Genomic DNA, 20960 nt, shown 5'->3' on the forward strand with positions numbered 1-20960 from the left:
TTAGAGGCGTTATCGTCAGTTGGCAAGAGAGCGAATGGGTTTTCGGAGATAAGTGGAACAGCTCTTTTAAGCATTTCTGCGTAAGAGCGTCTGGAGCGATCTTTGGCGGATCGCTTCAGCTTATCCGCGCGAAGTTTGTACGTTGGGCATGTCAAAAGTGCATGCGAATTCTCCCCACAGAAAACACACTTCCCAGCGGGCCTACTGCAAGTATCATCCGCATGGCGTTCCCCACATTTACCGCACCGTTGCTTGTTGCTACAGTAGGTGGCCGTGTGACCTAGCTGCTTGCAATTGGAACAATTCATGACCCGGGGTACAAACAGGCGTACAGGTAGACGAGCTCCTCCCACTTCAACGTAGCTCGGAAGTGCAGATCCGGCGAAGGTTACGCGAAACGAGTCTGATGGACAGTAATTCCCATCTTCGATGGACTTTGAGTGCAATTGCTTGCACTCCAAAATCTTAACTGATTGAAGGATAGGGTCCTTAAAGCGGCCAGCCCCATCATTCATCAGATCATCGACAGTTAGACCCGCATCACTTACCACACCGTCGATCTCCACATCACGAGAAGAGATGTAGACGCGATACTCCAGCGTAAAGAGGCCATTGCCAACGATATCATTGGTCTGTTTCAAGTCAGTAACGACTACGAGCAGTTTATCTGACTGAACATTTTTAATCTCGGTTACGGCCGAGTAACGTTTTGTCAGCTCCCGTGCAACAGTTGTGCTTTTTAACGGTTTATTTCTGGGCTGAAAGTATACCACCCAAGGACCAGCGGATCCATCCTGGTAAACCTTGACTCGAGGGGGGGGGGGCTGTGAGACATTGGGGGAAAGTGGGGGAAGTGGATCGACCATAACATCATCTGTCTCCGAATCAGATACACGTTCTTCTTGAACATAATATTCGTCTTCGGAGGGTGATCCTTCTGTTTGTTCCATTTTGTTGCGGGAGCAACACGCTCGACCGCACTATTTAATTTAAATCAAAATAAAAAATCAAAAACAATAATAAAAAAAATCGACAAGAAAAGTAAAAAACGAAATACTTCACCAGTTCTTTCCTGACGAGCTGGTAGGTGAATTGATCCTTCGTTTGTTTTATCCGTCACCCGCGTGATCTTCACACAGTAGAGCTGATATAGCTCGTCTACACAAAGCCGTCTTTCAGGAAAGAAATCTGTTTAGTAACGCACTTTACTGCACTACCTTCACCGATATCGCAGGTAATAATTATCACTCGCGGGACTGTTTATTAGTAGTGCTTTACTGCAGCCTCTGCCACCTTCGTACTGCCGAAAAAACTAAACCACACCGGAGAGAACAAAAAGCACTTGTTTCTCGGTACAACGTTCGGTTACGAATCATGTTAGACTACTTGAACAAAGATGTAATGTCTATTTTATTATAGGTTCATTTTACCACAATTTAAAAAACAGTTTCAATTGAAATTGTTGCACCTAACGTATCAAAGCCCTACAGATAACGAAGACGTGAGGGTTTTTCGAAATTGAGAAGCTCGTAGAAAATATAGAAGAACTGCTCTTGGGTCCATTTCGATTTATTGATTCATTTTTCATTTTTTTTCTCCGTTATTGTCAATAATCTCTCTCATTTTATCCCATAGCAAACAAAAAGGAAACGAAAGACTCTCACATACTAGAAAAATGAAATCGAAACAATAATCTCAACTTATTGACTTATAGATTCAACCAGTTGCAACATTTTAGTCGCTCTCCATGATTGCCTACCGATGTCTGTTCGCTGTATCATCACTTCGTTTTCAAACTTACATAGACATTAAGGTTGAACAGAGAATGGGCAAAGCAGTTTTTTTTCTATACTGTGTGGTAGATCTTCATAAAAATCAATCAGCAGTACTGCAACAACATTCCACAAAAGCCATTTATGGATGGCCCCTAATATGTTCTATACCGACGGATCGAGCCTCGAAGGGTCCATTGTCTTTGGTATTTTCAATCAGAAGTTTATTGCATTCTACAAAATCAGTGACCCTGCTTCAGTTTACGCCGCAGATCTAGCTACTATTCAGTATACCTTTGAAATCATTGACACATTACCCGCTGACTATTGCTTCATCGTTTCGGATAGCCTCAGTTTCATTGACGCTATTCGCTTGATGAAAGCATTCCTCGTATTTTTAGGGGAAAATATGGGAGCTACTGAGTGTTTTATCTGTCAAATCTTTTCAGATTACCTTGGTTTGGGTCCCTTCTCATTCTATATTCCCTAAGGTATCGACGAAACCTTCGTTCAGAAGGATGGATGTGGTTCGTGATTTCATTCGTGTGATGTCCCGACTCATGGCAAACCATTACACGCTGGATGCACATCTTCGGCATGTTGGGCTCGTGGAAAGTGGTGTCTGCACTTGTGACGACGGCTATCACGACATCGAACACATTGTCTGGGCGTGTACCGAGTATAGTTTCGCCTGGTCTCAGCTAATGGATTTCCTTCGGGCCGGAGGAATACCTCCCAATATTCCAGTTCTAAATGTTATGGAAAGCCACAATCTCCCTTATATGCCCCGTATCTATCTCTTCCTAAAACAAATCAGTATGAAAATTTCTCTTTCTCTTTTTCTCATTCTTAGAAGTCCTCTGAACTGCTTTTGTTGCGCAAACTCACATCAGAGTGCTACTACGTGATCGTCTTCACTCACCAATCTGCTAGCATGAACCAAAATTGGAGGCGAAAACGACATGAAGTTCTGACCAATCTGGAGGATTTTCTATGGGTCCGGCAAGGATCCGGTGTGCTGACTTGGTGGTCCAAGGCTGTAAACTTGTTGTTCTTCTCTTCTCTGTAATCGTTGTCCTCTTCCCCTGTATTTGATATTGCTGTTACTGCGATGCTAAAATCAACCCCAACTCTTGCAAATGTCTTTCTCAAGCAAAGAGGCCTTTGTCATAAAAAAAACTGAATTTGAATCTGTTTCCCTTTCTTTAAAATAAAATTTCTCATAACAGAAGCCAAAGTGTATATATAGTTTTTATATTCAATTGTACACCCCCTAGTCTTTATAATTGATCCCCCAAGTAATTTGAACTGTATTCCAAGGTTAAGGTACACACCTAGAAAAAATAGTGTAAATTTACGTCTCCTGACCATGACATATACGAGCATCAAAAATGACTTTGTTTCACGTTTGATTTTAATTTCACATGACGTTTAATTTCGTAAATCATGTAATTTTACTCCACATACAGCGTTTGTTCTGAATGGTAGGAAGTGTAATTTTATGTCATTGCGCATGTAAAGTATATTTTTCGTGTAAAATTAAATGGAACACGGTAATGTTCTGTCATTTCGTAAATTACGGTTTGTTGAATTGTGTCATGCTTGCAATTACGTCAACGATAAAATTCAGATTTTTTTGGTGTGTAGTCTAATATTGTTACTCATCTCAAGATAGTCTAAAAATTGATCTTTCGTTTTTAAATGTAATTTGAAAAAATCCCTTGTTGTAATATCCTAGTTTTAAGAAATTTAAAATGAATAATGCAAAAACTAGCACCTTCAAGCTGTAATGGTACCGTGCCTTCTTAAATAAACAGACTGAATAAAAAACTCATTAAATTAGTTCTGCATCATTTAGATGTAATGATTAAACCGGTTTGTATGGGAATTTCAACCCGTAACACAGGAACCAAAACTCCGGTTCCAATGGATTTTAATGGCTGTCAATTAGGATGCTGTAGCTTTGATTTGAGACTAAATTTGAGAAATTTGAGTCAGAAATTTCTGAGAAACAGATGTGAACTCTACTCATAAACTTAGCCACTTTCCCAAAGCTTCGGGTTCCACCGAAGAAGTCCAAAATGGTCAATGTGAGTCTTCAGTGAGCTGAAGCTATAAATCCAAGCAATTTAGAAAAAAATGTTATGGAGTTTTGCATATTTTAGATAACATGTTGAACCGATGTATATGGAAATTTCATACGTGACCGCACTCTTCAACCCGTAACTCCGGAACCGGAAGTCGGAATTAAATGTAATTCAATAGCAGCCTATGTGAAAGGTGCATCTTTTTTGAGACTAAGTATAATAAAATTGGTTTGGCCATCTGCGATGTGCGATTGTTGGTCACATACACACATACACACACATCCACACAAACATTTGTCGAACTGAGTCGAATGGTGTAGGAACTTCAGTCCTCCGAGCCTCGGTTCATTCGGTTCGATTTTCAGTGTGATTAACTTTGTATAGCAAAAAGGCAAAAAAGAAAATTAATTTCTTTATAACCTGATGTACCTCTCAACCGAAAATAAAAACAAGTTTGGCACGGACCATTTTGAATATTTTTTTTCTGGATTTAGGCGGCTACACCGGTAGGCCCACAAATCGATATAAAGCTAATATTACTGCCAGCCCTGAAAATCATACCTACTAGCTTGTTCTAGATTGTATCTACAAAACCACCGGACCTGGGAATGATACCCACTCTGCCAAATCGCAACACAGTTACCGGTCAGCACTGTGCGGTGAAAGTGGTCTCAGTTCGATGGTTTAAGATAACGACATAGTTTTTTTCCGCTGTCGATTTCCGGCGAACGATCCGTGGATTTGTGTACCGACCAGAAAGTCAAAAATTTATCCACGAGGGTGAGCGTAGTGCGTACCTTGTATATAAATCAATGTACATATATTTTTCCTAGCACGACCCAAACGAGTCAACTGAGAAGAAAGCGACCATTAAATCTGTTGGAGTGATCCATAAAACGCACTCAATCGGAATATGTACTCGCAATTCTTGACGAAGGACCAAACCCGAAAGTGAATTTGATTAGTGCAAAAGGAAAAAAAATCGAATCAAGGGAATTTTGTTTGTTGCGGGTCACGAAATAAATTTAAAGTCGGATCGAGGGTTCATGTGATGTAATTGAAGACCCGAGGTAAAAAGGGTTCTTCTTGAAAGGAGCAAAAAAAGAAACAAGGACAACATCGGAAAGTGTTTTGAAATAAGGATCGTTTTATTTGGCCAAAGCAACTGCCGGGAGACGACGGTGGCATCCGGCAGACAACCTTCAAAGAACTGACTGTCGTCAAGCAGAAAACAGGGGGCAGTGAGCATTTACACAAATGTCATTATTCGGAGTAGTCGTAACCCTATTGATGGTCACGTTGGGAGCGGATATTCGCAATGTTAACGGTTGGTTTGAGATGCTGTTTTATATATTTTTGGTAAAGTTATTCAATAAGGGTCGACTGATGTTTGGGTTCGAGGTGAACATTCTGTTTACTCCGTAACTATATTATGCTAATCGTTTTGCCAGAATTGAAATGTTTCAATGCAAATTTACATGGATTCAAAGTTGACGGTCTCCGATTCGGTCAGAATAAATCGGAAATGACACAAATAAAAATTGGATGATCCAATCGACCTGGGGGTAACAGAGGTGTTAAAGTAAATTATCATCCCATTATTTTAACGAAGCAGCTGACAGAGCCTTTAACCGCCCTAACGCGTTTCCATTGTTGCGCCAATTTTGCGGGGCAGTTGCTGAAATTGATGGACCATAAAATTAAGCGGTACTGACCGGTCAACACGGAAAAGCTTGTTGACTTTTACGATTTATTAACTTCCCTCAAACCACTCTTGACAACATTGTGATAATGGACTGTTTGTGTGATTACTTACGGTGTTCTTCCTCCTCTCTGCTCTCTACCCCGGTAACTATAGGATTACGATGTTATTCCTGCAGTTTGACGGCCACTTCAGGCGATAAGAGATGCATTAGCGATCCCGCGGCCGTCGAAGGGCAAAGTATAGTGACGTGCAAGTACAAGTACTGTACGATTCAGCGGCAGGAACTGCTGGTAAGTATCTTGTACTACAAGTGTAATAAAATGATTGAATTTAATGGTCGTCACGTCCGGGATGTTTTATGTATTTGACACAGTCGTTGCATAAGTTTCGCGTTGGAGTATGTTCAAATGTCTTTCTAAATCTGCAACTTGTGTTTTTTTTGTAAATCAAGCGGAGGCAAAGTTATTTACGAGAGACAACAGTGTTGCAAATAAGTTACTATTCACCTCCTCCGCGATGGCGGTCGCAACTATACCACACGTTTTATAACGGTTTGCACGTCGTGATACTACTGTGGTCTAGCACGCTCTGGAGGTTTCCAAGGGTAAACCGAAGGGGTCCTATTTGTCATTTCGACTTTATTTTTGCCACTGTTTTGTACTCAGTCACTTTATTACCGTTAAAGCTCTTACTCCAAATTTCCTCTTAAATTTTTCCAACAACTAAACCTGACTACATGTTAGTTTGACAGTTACTAGGCTAATGACAATCATGGTAGTATTAAAAGGCGAACACGAAATTATTGCGACACCGAAAATGTCATGCCAATTTTCTTATAATGTTTAAAATCAAACCAAAATTTTAGGGTAGTTTTATACTTCAAAAATCAAAAGAAAAGTTAATCAATGGAGCCTTGAGTGTAAAATTGAACGCATTTTCGCTTGATGCCCTCCATCAAAGTCTTTACAGTGTCATCCGGTACCAGTTTCTCATTTTTTTCCATTTTATTAACATGTCCTTCTCGTCTTTGACTGTCTTCTTGCTCTTCAAAAGTTCCCGCTTCATCATTGCCCAGTACTGCTCCACCGGGCGCAGCTCCGGACAGTTTGGCGGATTCATGTCCTTTGGAACAAAATGGACAGAATTGGCCTCATACCACTCCAGGACACTTTTAGAATAGTGGCATGATGCCAAATCTGGCCAAAATAGCGGAGCTTCGTTGTGCTGCTGCAAGAATGGCAAAAGGCGCTTCTCGAGGCACTCAGATTTGTAGACCTCACCATTTACTGTGCCCTTTGTCACGAAAGGCTCAGTCCGGCCTGCCAAATGAGATATTTGGAGGCGAACTTCGACATTTTCTTCTTCTTAAATTTGTCGTCCACATAGAACTTGCTTTTGCCGGTGAAAAACTCCAACCCCGGAATTTGCTTAAAATCGGCTTTTATATACGTTTCGTCGTCCATCACACAGCGACCATATTTTGTCAGCATCTTCTCGTAGAGCTTCCGTGCCCGAGTTTTAGCCGTCGATTGTTGCCGCTCATCGCGGTTTGGGAAGTTCTGTACCTTGTATGTATGTAGTCCAGCTCTTTTCTTTGCATTCTGGACGTAGCTCTGCGACATGCCGATCTTTTTAGCCAAATCACGGCTTGAGACGTTGGGATTTGCTTTAATCATCCGCTTCACCTTTCCCTCCGTCTTTTTGTTCTCCGGTCCCGATTTTGTTCCAGCTGCTTTGCCGTGGTCCAACGTCAACCGCTCCTGGAACCGCTTCAACACTCTGGAGACGGTTGAATGGTGAATGTTCAACATTTTTCTCAACTGCCGGTGCGACAGGTCAGGAAATTCCAGGTGTTTGGAAAGAATTTGTTCTCACGACTCGCGTTGGTTCACCTCCATTTTCGTTGAATCGAAAAACGCGACTTCGAGTTTGACAGCATGTAAACAATACACATCAATGAGAAAGTGTGCAAAATTTGGTTGATTTCTACCCAATGGTAAAAAAGTTATGCCCTGTTGAATGTGTCGCAATAATTTCGTGTTCGCCCTTTAGTTCACCTTTAACCTCGACCGTTGATTCTCTTAGTAGTCCACACATTCCTCCCAATGTTTTTTTTTTGTTTGAATTATGGAGGGTATTAAACTTAGGCGTTTTCACCTCTTTTTCGAGTTAGAGAAATCTTTTTAGAAAAATCTCTAACCCTATGTTCGGGGGGTTGGGAATCGAACCCAGGTGAGCTTCGTACAAGGCAATCGGTTTACCAATTACGCTGTGCCCGTCCACTATTCCTCCCCATTCTGTGTGGTTGTCACCATCCTCCATGGCTACCTACTTCCTTCGATATGCGCTGCCAGTGGTGGGTGGTGAAAACTGCTGCGTGCTATGTGGGCTGCTTACCATATGACTTACATGTATTTTCTTGACATTTTCTATACATATATCTACACAAATAACGAAAGCCGAAAATGTTACTATTGGCGTTTTCGTTTTTTCTTGGTGCTACACCGGTGTAGTGCAAAGAAAGAGATAGACTGATTACACCCAAGTTTGAATGAGTGTAGCACCGACTACACCGGTGTAGTGCAGTGTCAAAAACGAATATGCCATATGTTTTAATTGCCGCAAGGTTCTACTGTATCGATTTTGTTGGCTATTTTCGGCAAATTTGAGACTAAGAGAAACGAAAGCAATGAAATTGAAAGACGGATAGGTATTCTAGAGCGAATCACTTATAAACTTAGAACGGAAAACCAGAACTAGGCAGGCTCATATGGGCATGATCGAAAGGAAATGTGAAGAATTCTTTGCCTTCTGCAGAGTAGTCGATACAGTAGAACCTTGCGGCAATTAAAACAAAGTAACCTATAAACTAGTTGGTAAGAAAGTAGATAATAATTCGATTTCTGCTAGATGAGCTGTGTCATTAATTGCCATCCGTGTGTGCGGAACAAAAAATCAATAAGTAGTTCAATCACAATAGGATCGGTGCGACACCGATAGCTTGGTGTCGATTGAATGCATACGTCACGGCTTGATGCTAGCAGAAAGGGAGAAGAATGATCGCATGGTCGTTCTAGGCGAGGATTTGTGAAGAATTTTTTGCCGGCGTCGGCGGTAAAACATGATGATGAGTTATGTTCTACCATAGACCATGCGGTAGACTTGGGTGCAACGCCCAACTCCTACTCTGCAGAAGGCAACGAATTCTTCACATTTCCTTTCGATCATGCTCATATGAGCCTGCCTAGTTCTAGTTTTCCGTTCTAAGTTTATAACTGATTCGCTCTAGAATACCTATCCGTCTTTCAATTTCATTGCTTTCGTTTCTCTTAGTCTCAAATTTGCCGAAAATAGCCAACAAAATCGATACAGCAGAAAGATGTCAACAGTCATGGATGAAACTAAACCACTTGTTACAAAAGTTTATAATGAACATAATAATGTACATAATGAACATAATTCATAATGAACACCAATCATGATTGAGAAAGGCACACTTGCACCACTAGGTGGATTAAAACAGGTTTTTTTTGGATAGCGCTCCATGCAAAAACTTCTACGCCCTTTTTAAATATTGCTCTTGTGTCCAAATATTCTAGTTGCCAGAAAGAATAATGCAGATTCATGATCGGAACCCAATTGCAAAGTTTCGTTCGAATCGGATATGGTCATATTTTATGGTCGGTCACTTTTTCAAGGAATGCTTCATAAACCAAGATCATGTGTTTTATTGTATGTTCAATTTCCCTTCATTAAGGCTTGCATAATGCTTTATTCAGTAGAGATATTTGTTTTTGTTTTGTGAACTTCAGTCATGGTTTCCGCCATGTTATTACAAAATCGATTTTCTGTACGTGAACTAGTTCACAACTTTATGAATATTATTCATAAAACTAAAGGTTAGGTCGTGATTTTAGTCATAAATTTTGGAACATTATTCATAGTCCGACTATACAACGCAAACTGATTCACGATTTGTTACATCTTGAGCATGACAAGCCATATTTTCTTGTGAACTGTTTCATGAAACTGGGAATATTATTCATAAATTATTTCAATCATTGTGAATCAGTTCATGATTCCTTCCGCATATTGAATCGTGATTAACAAAGTCACGATACAATATCTGCACTCGTGAAACAGTTCACCAAATCATAAAAATCATAAAATAGTTCACCACATCATAAAAATGTATCATGTATTCGTGAATGGACTCCTGATTTCTAGTCTAATAGTCAAGCATGACCATTGGCGCTTGTGTCTCCACGATTCACGACCTATCTTGAGCGCCTGTAATATTTATTTTTAATTTCATGCAACTCTGCATATGATCATGAAATTTTCATGTGAACTGTTTTACAAAATTTTGGGGGATAGTAGGCGAGGTCTCGTTCGTAACAGTTCGTTTTTTTTATCCTGCCAGCGTTTTCACCACAACATTTTGCCGCACTTTCCGAAGCTTTGGTGGTTGGACCATCAGAGCCGTAGCAATCCTGTTTTGCGTGAGGGGGAAAATTTGTTTGGTTCAACTTAACGTATATTTAAAGCAAGGGATTGGAAGAAAAAATATTTTTAATAAAGGGCGAACACGAAATTATTGCGACACATTCAACAGGGCATAACATTTTTACCATTGGGTAAAAATCAACCAAATTTTGCATACTTTCTCATTGATGTGTATTGTTTACATGCTGTCAAACTCGAAGTCGTGTTTTTCGATTCAACGAAAATGGAGGTGAACCAATGCGAGGAATTTCCTGACCTGTCGCACCGGCAGTTGGGAAAAATGTTGAACATTCACCATTCAACCGTCTCCAGAATGTTGAAGCGGTTCCAGGAGCGGTTGACGTTGGACCACGGCAAAGGAGCTAGAAGAAAACCGGGACCGGAGAACAAAAAGACGGAGGGAAAGGTGAAGCGGATGATTAAAGCAAATCCCAACGTCTTGCCTAAAAAGATCGGCATGTCGCAGAGCTACGTCCAGCATGCAAAGAAGAGAGCTGGACTACATACATACAAGGTACACAACTTCCCAAACCGCGATGAGCGGCAACAATCGACGGCTAAAACTCGGGCACGGAAGCTCTACGAGAAGATGCTGACAAAATCTGGCTGCTGTATGATGGACGACGAAACGTATATAAAAGCCGATTTTAAGCAAATTCCGGGGTTGGAGTTTTTCACCGGCAAAAGCAAGTTCTATGTGGACGACAAATTTAAGAAGAAGAAAATGTCGAAGTTCGCCTCCAAATATCTCATTTGGCAGGAAATCTGTTTTTGCGGACTGAGGAGTGAGCCTTTCGTGACAAAGGGCACAGTAAATGGCGAGATCTACAAATCTGAGTGCCTCGAGAAGCGCCTTTTGCCGTTCTTGCAGCAGCACGACGAAGCTCCGCTATTTTAGCCAGATTTGGCATCATGCCACTATTCTAAAGGTGTCCTGGAGTGGTATGAGGCCAATTCTGTCCATTTTGTTCCAAAGGACATGAATCCGCCAAACTGTCCAGAACTGCGCCCGGTGGAGCAGTACTGGGCAATGATGAAGCGGGAACTTCGGAAGAGCAAGAAGACAGTCAAAGACGAGAAGGACATGTTAAGAGAATGGAAAAAACTGAGAAACTGGTACCGGATGACACTGTAAAGACTTTGATGGAGGGCATCAAGCGAACATGCGTTCAATTTTACACTCAAGGCTCCATCGATTAACTTTTCTTTTGATTTTTGAATTAAATATATGTATAGAACTACACTAAAATTTTGGTTTGATTTTAAACATTATGAGAAAATTGGCGTGAAATTTTCGATGTCGCAATAATTTCGTGTTCGCCCTTTAGTTAGAGCCACAGTACTCAAGACGATTCAGACTCCTGCGGTAGAACACAAAGGGTTACATCGTCAGCAAACTCTAAGCTTGCTCATATGACCTTTTTCACGCTGTTCTAAACTTTCTTCCTTCGCCGTCTCGCTCGTTACTAGATAAACACAAGGAAGACCCACCCCTTGGTCGGCGGCTACTACGTGATTTGATCTTTAATGTTGATGAAGCGGTTGCGCTATGTCGCGAAACGGATCCAATGTTGCGCCCCAGGATCCCGAAGCTGCAGTATTCTTTTAAGTTGACCTGTGAACTTCAGGTCATGAATAGTAACGTGCTCCCAATTCACCTGGAAATTGTGCAGAACCGGGAAGTATTCTGTGCTGCAGTAAGATGTTTACGATAACGACTTACACCTAGAGGCGACCCGTCTCAACATCATCGGGAAAAGCAAATATCTACAAGGTAGCGGAGATTGGAGAGTCGGACCTCAAACAACTCTGCCGCTATAATTGCACCTACTGAGCTTCGCATGCTGGGAGCTTGCCAGCTGACGAAAAAACACGACACACTAATACAGTAAGGGAGTGTCTTATCAAAATGGCAAAGGCGTTACACTTCTATGACCAAATCAGCCACACGAAGCCCAATTTCAGCGAAGGTCTACCGGATATCAGCGATGTTATAGCTTTTGAAACAGTATTTGGGAGGTTCCCGTATAATATCGCGAAGGGCAACAGTGGCTTAGGCCGATGACATGCTTGCGCGATTTGCGAAGCGGTAGCGGTAAGCGAAGCGAATGCGTTTGCCCTATCTCTTTGGTGTGTGCATGTAGAACGCGTAATACTGTCATAGTAAAAGTGGGGCGAACGCGGCAAAATACTTTGTAAAGCGCTCAGATGCGTCCGCAAACGCTTCGCTTTCCGCTTCAGCTTGTGACTGGCCTTAGGCGCGAGTAGAAATGAGCAGGCGAAGAAATTGACGATGTCAGCTGTCTCCGTCGAAGCCAATGATGTACATGAGGGTAGGCAGTATCTTAGAAATTGGGCGTTACGCGAACCCCGTTTATTGCCGGATTTCATCACCCGTGGTACCACAATCCTCATCCCCAAGGACATACCAATTACCTGTCTAACAAGTCTGCACAAGATCATGGGCACCTTCATCAGTACATACGTAAGGGCCCACTATGAGAAGAGGAGCAGAAGGGATGTAAGAAAAAAATACAACACTAAAAAAGCCATCCTCGATACAGTCATTGTTGGAGAAGTAGTGTGTAACCAATGAAACCATAGTATGACTCATATCGATTTCAAGAAGACAAACAACTCCATACCGCACTCGCTCCTCATCAAGGTATTAAAGATGTATAAAGTTGATCCTGTAGTCTAAGGTTCCTACGGCAGGTGATGGAGAGAGTAACTGCTCAGCTCAGAAGTGGAAAAGACATGTTACGGTCTAGAATGCTTCGCATTTTGAGGGGGACCTTCGAAGACGATTCTTTTATCCCGCTCAGTAGGACACATCAATGACTATCACCACATGACTATCAGATTAGGTATAGAGAAAGCTCACCGGAAGAGACGTTCCATACTTTCAACGTGGACGATATCAAGATCTATGCTGACTCGACAGAACGACTGGGTGTAGTCATAAAACTAGCTGAAAGAGTTAGTAGCGACATCGGCAGGGCGTTTGGCCTAGAGAAATGCCGATCTGTTCAGCTACTATCAGGGCGATTGGTCGAGACTGGAGACTGCGAGATCGACGAAGGTGAGATGATTCGGGACACGATTCGCGGCAGATCACATCAGTATAACGAATTCCTGCAGCTCTCCGGGATTCGTCAACCCGACATCAAGCTTAAGCTACGAAATAACGTTCTTGAACCAAGTGAACTGTATCTTGAAGTTATTCCTGAACGCGGGGAATAAAATTCAGAGCAATCAATACGTTTGCTGTCCCCGTGTTAACTTACAGATTCGGCGTCATCAAATAGAGCTGGTCAGTTCAGTTCTGGAAAATCTCGAGAGAAAATTGAGGAAGGCGTTTAGCACCAGCGGGAATGCGGCATCCTCAGCGACGCTGGAAAGATTCACATTGCCATGGGATGAAGGAGGAGAAGAAATAGTCGACATCCAGGCGCAGCTTGCTACGGCTGCGAAAACACTTTGTGGAAAATAGCAGCCGACATGGAGTATATCAAACAGGTTGTGCTGCGGACCGCAACTATAGCGCAAGCAAACTACAATCTTAAATGCAATTTGCAGACTACGGAGGAGAAGATTGCCGAGTGGAAGTAGATAGCTGTGCACGGTCCCCATCCACACCAGTTGGAGTTGCCGTACATCAACAAGACTGCATCTATTTTTTTTAACAAATTGTGTTCTTATTCTGACCTTCGTTATGCAATTTGCGATATTATGACAGATCATCTTTGTTTCATGAAGCGCGGCCATTTGAGGCGATGAAATTTCGGGTCGATACTAATTCTCTCTTGCTTTTTATTTGATTAATCTTTTATTTCTTTCGGCGCAAAACGCGTGAGGGGGCAAAGCTACACCCCCCCCCCCCCCTCCCCTTGCACCTTAGGTTGCTACGGCTCTGTGGACCATTTCCGACACATTACCGGCAGTGAAATAATAAGTGCAATACGGTGGAATGCTGGTCCAGAGTTATCGGAACAATTTTAGCATGCTGTTACTGGTCCATAAAATAGAAATACAAACGAATTATTGCTAACGCTCGGTTAATAACATCTCTAAATTCTTCAATCAATGCGTTGTGTAGGGAAAACTGAATTTTCCTAAAGGTATTATATGTTGTGCTGAGTTAAAAAATTCGAAAAACAAATTTTTTAATGGATTTGAAGTTCATACTCTTACTAGCGTTTGCTTAAATTCCCAACGCGGCTGAGAACTAAGCACTGAAATTTCAGCTCTTGATTCCTAGCTACCTTTGAAGTGCGTGCATACAAACTTTACTTCGACTTCGACTTTTACTAAAAATGAATTCCCAGTAGTATCTTTGATCTGAATTATTATCCCTAATCTCAATGCCAAAGAACAAATAAAAAACTCTCGAAACCCGTTAGGGAAAATCGTTATTATTACTGAAATTTCCATTTTCACGAAACTTTTCGATAACCTTCCGTCACTTCTATTAAAAAATTTCAAGTACTTTATAATTTATATAATCTTATTAGAAACAGTTATTTTAACAAGCTTTTGTAATATTGTGTAGGAAAAGCTGAAAATTTATGAACATATAAACCTTTAAGTATACCAATTAATTTAGGATACCCTTTTATCAAAAACTATCGCACGAATGGGAATAGGTTTGCCGAATTTTGGAAGAAGTCGATAAAATGACACTCGAGAAATTGGCGCTTGTCATAATCGTGTTTCGTTATATCTAAGAAACCCAGCAGAATTTCGAAATTCTGAAAACGCGACTTTATAGAGATTTTAAAATTTAGTAACATGGCATATCTAACTCAGTTCACCCCAAAATGACGTTTGTCATAAGATAGCACAATAGCGACGATATAGCCAACAGCGTGTAGCAATGGGGTACGATGTTGTACTGCACAAGTATGTGGTTAGTTGAACATTAATGAATCATTTGGGAGCTTTTCGTTCACAGTTCGAGAGCGTAAAGATCAGATGCATTTAAGATTCGTTTTGGGTGTTGATATAATTTATACAAACTTGTGTATCCCCAAATTATGAACCAGAATCGTAACAAAAATTTAACATGTCCAGGGACCAATGACAGTAACATAACCGAACACATATTGTAGTTTTTTGAAATCACAAATAGTTTGATAATTAAAAAGAAATGCTCTGTTCCTATAGGAACGAGCATTTCTTCTTTTTTTTAAACTGCAAATAGGACTCAACTATACAATCCCTAAAGTCTCTAGAAATAATCTAACGTTCGAAATCGATGACAAAATACGATTTTTTGGGTTTTCTGCGAATAGTGTTGGAGTGATCTGATTTTCATAGAATTGGTCTAAGTTTCTGAGGATTTCCTGTAATTTAGAAATGCCCTCTAGTTTTAGGACTTAAATTATAATAGAGGCCTATTTCAATGTTTCTGTGTTATAACTGAAATATGAAAATATTTAATTTAACAGTCTAGGTATTCTAATTCAGTTCAGTTGTATACTTAACATTATCATCTAATTTTTTCGTGACTAACCTCTAACCTTTTAATGAATAGGAGCTTAAGTTTTTGAAAGTTAGAAGCTTTCAGCGTACTTAACGGAATTACACCATTTTTGCTCTTATCTGATGGAAAAATTTTCATCAGCTCTGTATTAAATCTCGCAGCATGTATGGCTGCAATAAATAACGCAAAAACTGATTTTTGGAACATCTATTGAAACCGATGCTGAGTATTATTCGATTTGAATTAACAGCCCTAAGTGCAGTCACCACACTTTGGTTCTGCACCAGACATTACCCTTACCCACCTATTTTTCTTGAATGGATGAAGATATTTGTGTTTTTCAATTATATATAAACAATTTTAAAACTTCATTTAGTTTGATTATGTACTGCTTTCCCTTTTAGAGTAATCGCAAGAAGCTAGTACTTTTTTATTAAAGGCACTTCACCCCTTTAATAAATTACACTAGTTTACAAATTTTGGGTTAAGTGCATGAAGTTAAGAAAAAAGATGTTTTCTAAGTCAATTTTGCGTCACTGAGGTGTTTTTGAGCACTTTTTGCAGTTTTTGGTCAATATCTCAGGAACAAATCTTCCGATTAACACCATAACGACTCACCATTCGAAAGGTATTGATGTGCCCATTCTAAAAATGTATAACATGTTAGGATAAAATATCAACAATTTAGGATTAAGAGCAACCAAAGTCAAAAAAGTAGTGCTTGGTAAAATTACTAATTTTCGCTTGATTTTTCATAAAAAAATAAATCAGCAAAAAAATCTTTTAAAATCTTATGTGAAAACAAACTCACGTGAATTTTAAGCCTAAGATCACGCAAATCCGACAAAAACTGGTGATGTTATTAGGCACCGAGTGAAAATTGCTCTGTTTTTCACATATCTCTTTTAGTCTTAAATAGGATTACACTAGTTTACAAGAAAAATGAAGTTACGAGAAAAAGCGTTTTCTAGATTCATTTTGGGTCGCTGAATACGAAAATAATACTCTAATTTCTCTTTCAAAGAAGTTCGAGTTTAAAAAAAGTTTTTCTTTTGCTTCCGCTTTTTTTGTTTTTGCTCTATTTTTTATCATAGAAAAATAATTTTTCATATTTTCAGAATCTATTGTGACAGATTTTAACAATTTTAAGGTAATCGCGATAAGCTAAGAAGAAAGGTGTTTCCTCAGTTAATTTTGGATCGCTGAATACGAAAACCAAGTCCATTTTTTTTTTCAAAGAAGCATTTTCAAGATTTCTTTGAAAAAGATGTTTTTGGGCACTATTTTAATTGTTTGTCAATATCATGTTCAAATAGGATCCGATCGAATCAGTTCGAAAGGTATTGATGTGCCCTTTCCGAAATTGTATAATATGTGTAGATCAAATCTCGACAAACATATGACTACGGCTTAAAAGCCAACTGTCAAAATTCTCTTTGAAATGAAATTTCAGACAAACTGTTACCCGCCAATCAGATGTTTAAAGTAAACAAAAGAAAAAAGTTATCTCTTGCATTAACTGCTATGAACTGCGTTTAGCCAGTAACGGTTTGTCCGGAATTTCCTTTCAAAGAGAATTTTGACAGTTGGCTTTTAAGCCGTAATCGTATGTTTGTCGAGAAATGTACATTTATTATGATTACAATTGACCAAAGTAAAAAAAAGTCTAATGTTCGACCTTTTTAAAAAATTTCTAGTAAATTTTTTATAATAAATCAAGGACAGAAGAAAATTCTGAAAATTGTAACTTTTTATTTTTCGCACAATCATACTTTCGGCTGAAATAATCTTCTATACTTGATAGTTATTGTTTGTGTTGGGTAATGTCTTCTCGAGCTTGCATCCATCCATCCTGCGGCATTTGAATGGTTTTGGATATTTCATTATACAACTAAGTGCTCTTTTTAAAATGTGGAAATATCGTTCGAAAAGTTTTGTTTTGTTTGTGGTGAGCACATATTTTACGAATTAAAGGAATTGTAGCCTTCTGCTTCAATAGGCTTCACAGCAGATTCTCAGTTCACAGAATATTACGTGGCTGGTGCTACGATCCCACTGAGACTCCCTCCCGATAGGGACTCGAATATTTGACGACTGGCTTATGAGACCAGTGCTACACCCTCTAAACCGCCGCACCAGGGCAGGGTCCGCTAAAATCATAAAATTGCCATTTCGCTCAATGTGCCATAGCATCAACATTTTCCATCCGATGTTAGTCATATTAGGCTTAAAATTAACGTAATCATATTATTTGTCATCTTTGATTGTAAAAGGTCCGAAGAAAGAAATTTGTTTTTCGGTAAAAAATCATTTAAAAATGAGTAACTTTTAAAAATGGTCAAAAATGCATTTATTTTAAACTTTGGTCGCTTGCAGCACTAAAAATTCTACATATGATCGACACATATTATATGTTTTTGGAAAGGGCATCTCGTCATCTTTCAACCTGCATATTGACTAAATTAATTGAATGAATTTGACACGAAATATTGACTAAAAACTACAAAAAGTGCTCAAAAACGAGTTTTTTGAGAAAATCAGAAAATCGCTTCTTTGAACAAAAAAATGAATATTGTTTTCGTATTCAGCGACCCAAAATTAGTCTAAAAAATACTTTTTCTTGAAGCTTCATTTTTCTTGTAAACTAGTGTTATAGATCACATTTTCGGCTACATCAGGTTTACATTTGTGATAGAGTGGTGAGCTTTTAGTCATTGCATAAGAATAGAAAAGCATTATAAAAACTACAATCCACCGACAAACGTCTGGAGTCGAAATAGGAAGTCGATAGTATGAGACCAGCAAGTATATTACAATATGCACAGATTATCACAGATTTTTTTCTAAGCTGACCACAGATCTTCCAAAAAGTTACCTGTTATCTCTGAAACGCCCGATAAATCTACGAATCAAAATATTTCATTTAAGTTTAAGAAATGTTGCTCAAATCTTGGATTTGCGCGGATTTTGTTCCTTATTATTTTGATATTTTTCGTAATGAATGTGAATGTGTGTGATTCGTTCCAAAAATGATTCATGATGTGATAATTTTTGCTTCTCTACAGGATCCACCCGGTAAGCTGAATACGTTCCTCCGAGGTTGCAATGAAAATCCATTGGTAAGTAATCATGAAAACAGATTTTTTTTTAAATTTGAGACTTCTGACAAAATCAATGCACTCTAATTACTGACTTATTCTCATCAAATCAAAATTTACATCTTATCCAACTTTAATCCAGCACCAATTCCTAATAAACCCGTCAAATTTCGCTTACAGTACCTTGATGACGTACTAGAAGATTCCACCTTTCGAGGCTACTATCGCTCATGTTCTAGCGACTTGTGCAACTCGGGTAAATATTGACGAATGCCACTATCGTCTTGAATTGTAACAATTGTTTATTCTCTACTGATTGCTGCGAGAACAGGAGATGGCCTATCAAGCACCAACGAGCTTTCCGGTATGGAGTTGGGTGCATCGGAAAATTTACTCGTTCCCGGTCTACTGAATGGTGCCCAGGATGTCAGAACAGTGCTTGCTCCATGGACTACATTTCTGTTGATGGTTGTGTTATACCACCGAAGCAAGATGCTTTAGTAGTAAATAGTGAAGAAACATGTAAATAAAATTTGTCGTTTTATTTGGAACGCTTCCACCGTATGTGCATACTGATTGCGATTGATCTTACCAAATCGAAATATTTGATTTCCTCTTGATGATTAGGGCTTGTTAGGCAGAATCAAGGAAAGAACACGACACAGTCATAGCCGTAAACAGTTTGGCCTAAAGCTCTGCAGATGATGAAGATATCCTATCTCTCTACGTAGTATACCTAAAACAAACAAGAAAAAAAAGCTCCATCCAATTTTCCAGCTGTGGAATTCCCAGTGCCGTCATTCGTCCCCACGGCTATTTACCTAATAAGATTTCGAAACCGTCGGTAGGACGGAACTGATGGACAAGGAAACGGACAGCCTCCCGAACCCCGGAGATCTAACTGTACTGCTAGGGTTCGTCGCGGTTGCGGTATTTACCGCAACCGCGCGGTATTTACCGCACCCGCACCGCAAAATCTGCGGTGCGGTAAGACACTTTTTCTTGCGGATGCGGTGCGGAAAATGAGCATTTACCGCGCGGTATTACCGCAACCGCACTTAAAAAAATAATTGATAAGTCAGCAGTCTGCATTAAAAAGTGAATTTAAACTTTGACTTTTACCATTTGAGAACGACGAAACTTATTACCTTACAATAGGGAAACATAATAAACATTTAATTGGTCTAATTTCCATGGACTTGACAATGACTGGAAAAGAAATCCACATATAATCTGTATTCAACCTATCGCTACTTGATTTTTTACATTTTGTTTATTCTAATATGATAAAACAATCTGTTACTAAGAAATAAAATCGATAAGCTCTGTCCAATATAATTTGGCATCATTATTTTTACGACATATTTTGAACACTTCAAAAATTTACAAGCGAGCCTTTTCAAATATATAAAATGCACAATACAATCATTGAAAAACAATTGAATTGCACTGTCAAATCCAATTTAAAAATGCATCATTTCTCCCGATTCCTCTTGACAATTGTGGAATTATGAATCGTTTACGATGACATTTTCTCAACTGTGAATTTTGATTAAATTGGAGAACTTTTGATTAATTTGGAGAACTTAAAAGTTTTCCTATTTATTGCTGCGGAAGAACGTTTTTGTATGTATAATGATGAAGTACAGGTAGGGTTCGCAGTACCGACCCTTTTTGACGAGAACCGGTACTACGGTACTGAAGCCCTTTTTTTCAATTTCGAAAAGAGCTTCAAAATGAAATTGAATGCTCAAACTGATGACCTTATTCTCAGATGATTGATTTGTGCTGATCAAAAAAACATGTTTATTGTTTTTAATTGATTCGGAATGGTATGACTCATTTCAGCAGAAAATATTTTTCGTATGCGGAACCTTCTTTTATTTCGAAATCAATATGAAATCAATAACTGCTAAGCGGTGCGACTTTTATCGACTTTAACAGATGGTAAAACTAAGAAACAATATTAATAACAGTAAATCAAAGCGAGAATGGCAGTAAATCCGAGCAGGTTGCTCGCTTTTCCTCTCTTGATTTTCTGTAAATTGGTTTCGACCTACATACCAAGGCTCTTTGCTTTCCTGTAAACTATGGAGTTTTGCTGAATTTTCCTATCACTAATAATCACAAATCGCCCCATTTGGAGTAGCTCACCAAGTCTAAAATTGTTAGCTGCTAAATCGCTGTTCTTTATTTTATAAATAAAGGTTTAAGAGCAAACCAAAGACATGACTTAGACAATAGTCTTATTGCGTGTCACCCAGTAAAAAATGGAATCCAATCAGAATGTCGCTCATAAAACCATAG

At 39.3% G+C, this 20960-nt stretch overlaps 2 protein-coding genes across 3 annotated transcripts in view; one reads left to right on the forward strand and one right to left on the reverse strand.

Moving 5' to 3' along the window:
- LOC131693922 (uncharacterized) overlaps positions 1-20960 on the reverse strand; it is a 489601-nt gene that overhangs the window by 275327 nt on the left and 193314 nt on the right. The gene's annotated exons all lie outside the window — the stretch shown is intronic.
- Positions 4496-19197, forward strand: LOC131693931 (uncharacterized). 2 transcript variants are annotated; one of them, XM_058982209.1, is made up of 6 exons: positions 4496-4639; positions 4693-5186; positions 5718-5854; positions 18621-18674; positions 18834-18909; positions 18985-19197. In XM_058982209.1, exons 2-6 carry the CDS (start codon positions 5117-5119, stop codon positions 19152-19154), a joined length of 507 nt encoding a protein of 168 aa, XP_058838192.1. In that variant the 5' UTR covers positions 4496-4639; positions 4693-5116; the 3' UTR covers positions 19155-19197. The 2 variants fall into 2 exon arrangements, with proteins under 2 accessions (XP_058838192.1, XP_058838191.1); XM_058982208.1 differs by having other exon boundaries at positions 4496-5186.

Source organism: Topomyia yanbarensis, chromosome 3, assembly GCF_030247195.1.
Source record: "Topomyia yanbarensis strain Yona2022 chromosome 3, ASM3024719v1, whole genome shotgun sequence".
NCBI classification, from domain to species: Eukaryota; Metazoa; Arthropoda; class Insecta; order Diptera; family Culicidae; genus Topomyia; species Topomyia yanbarensis.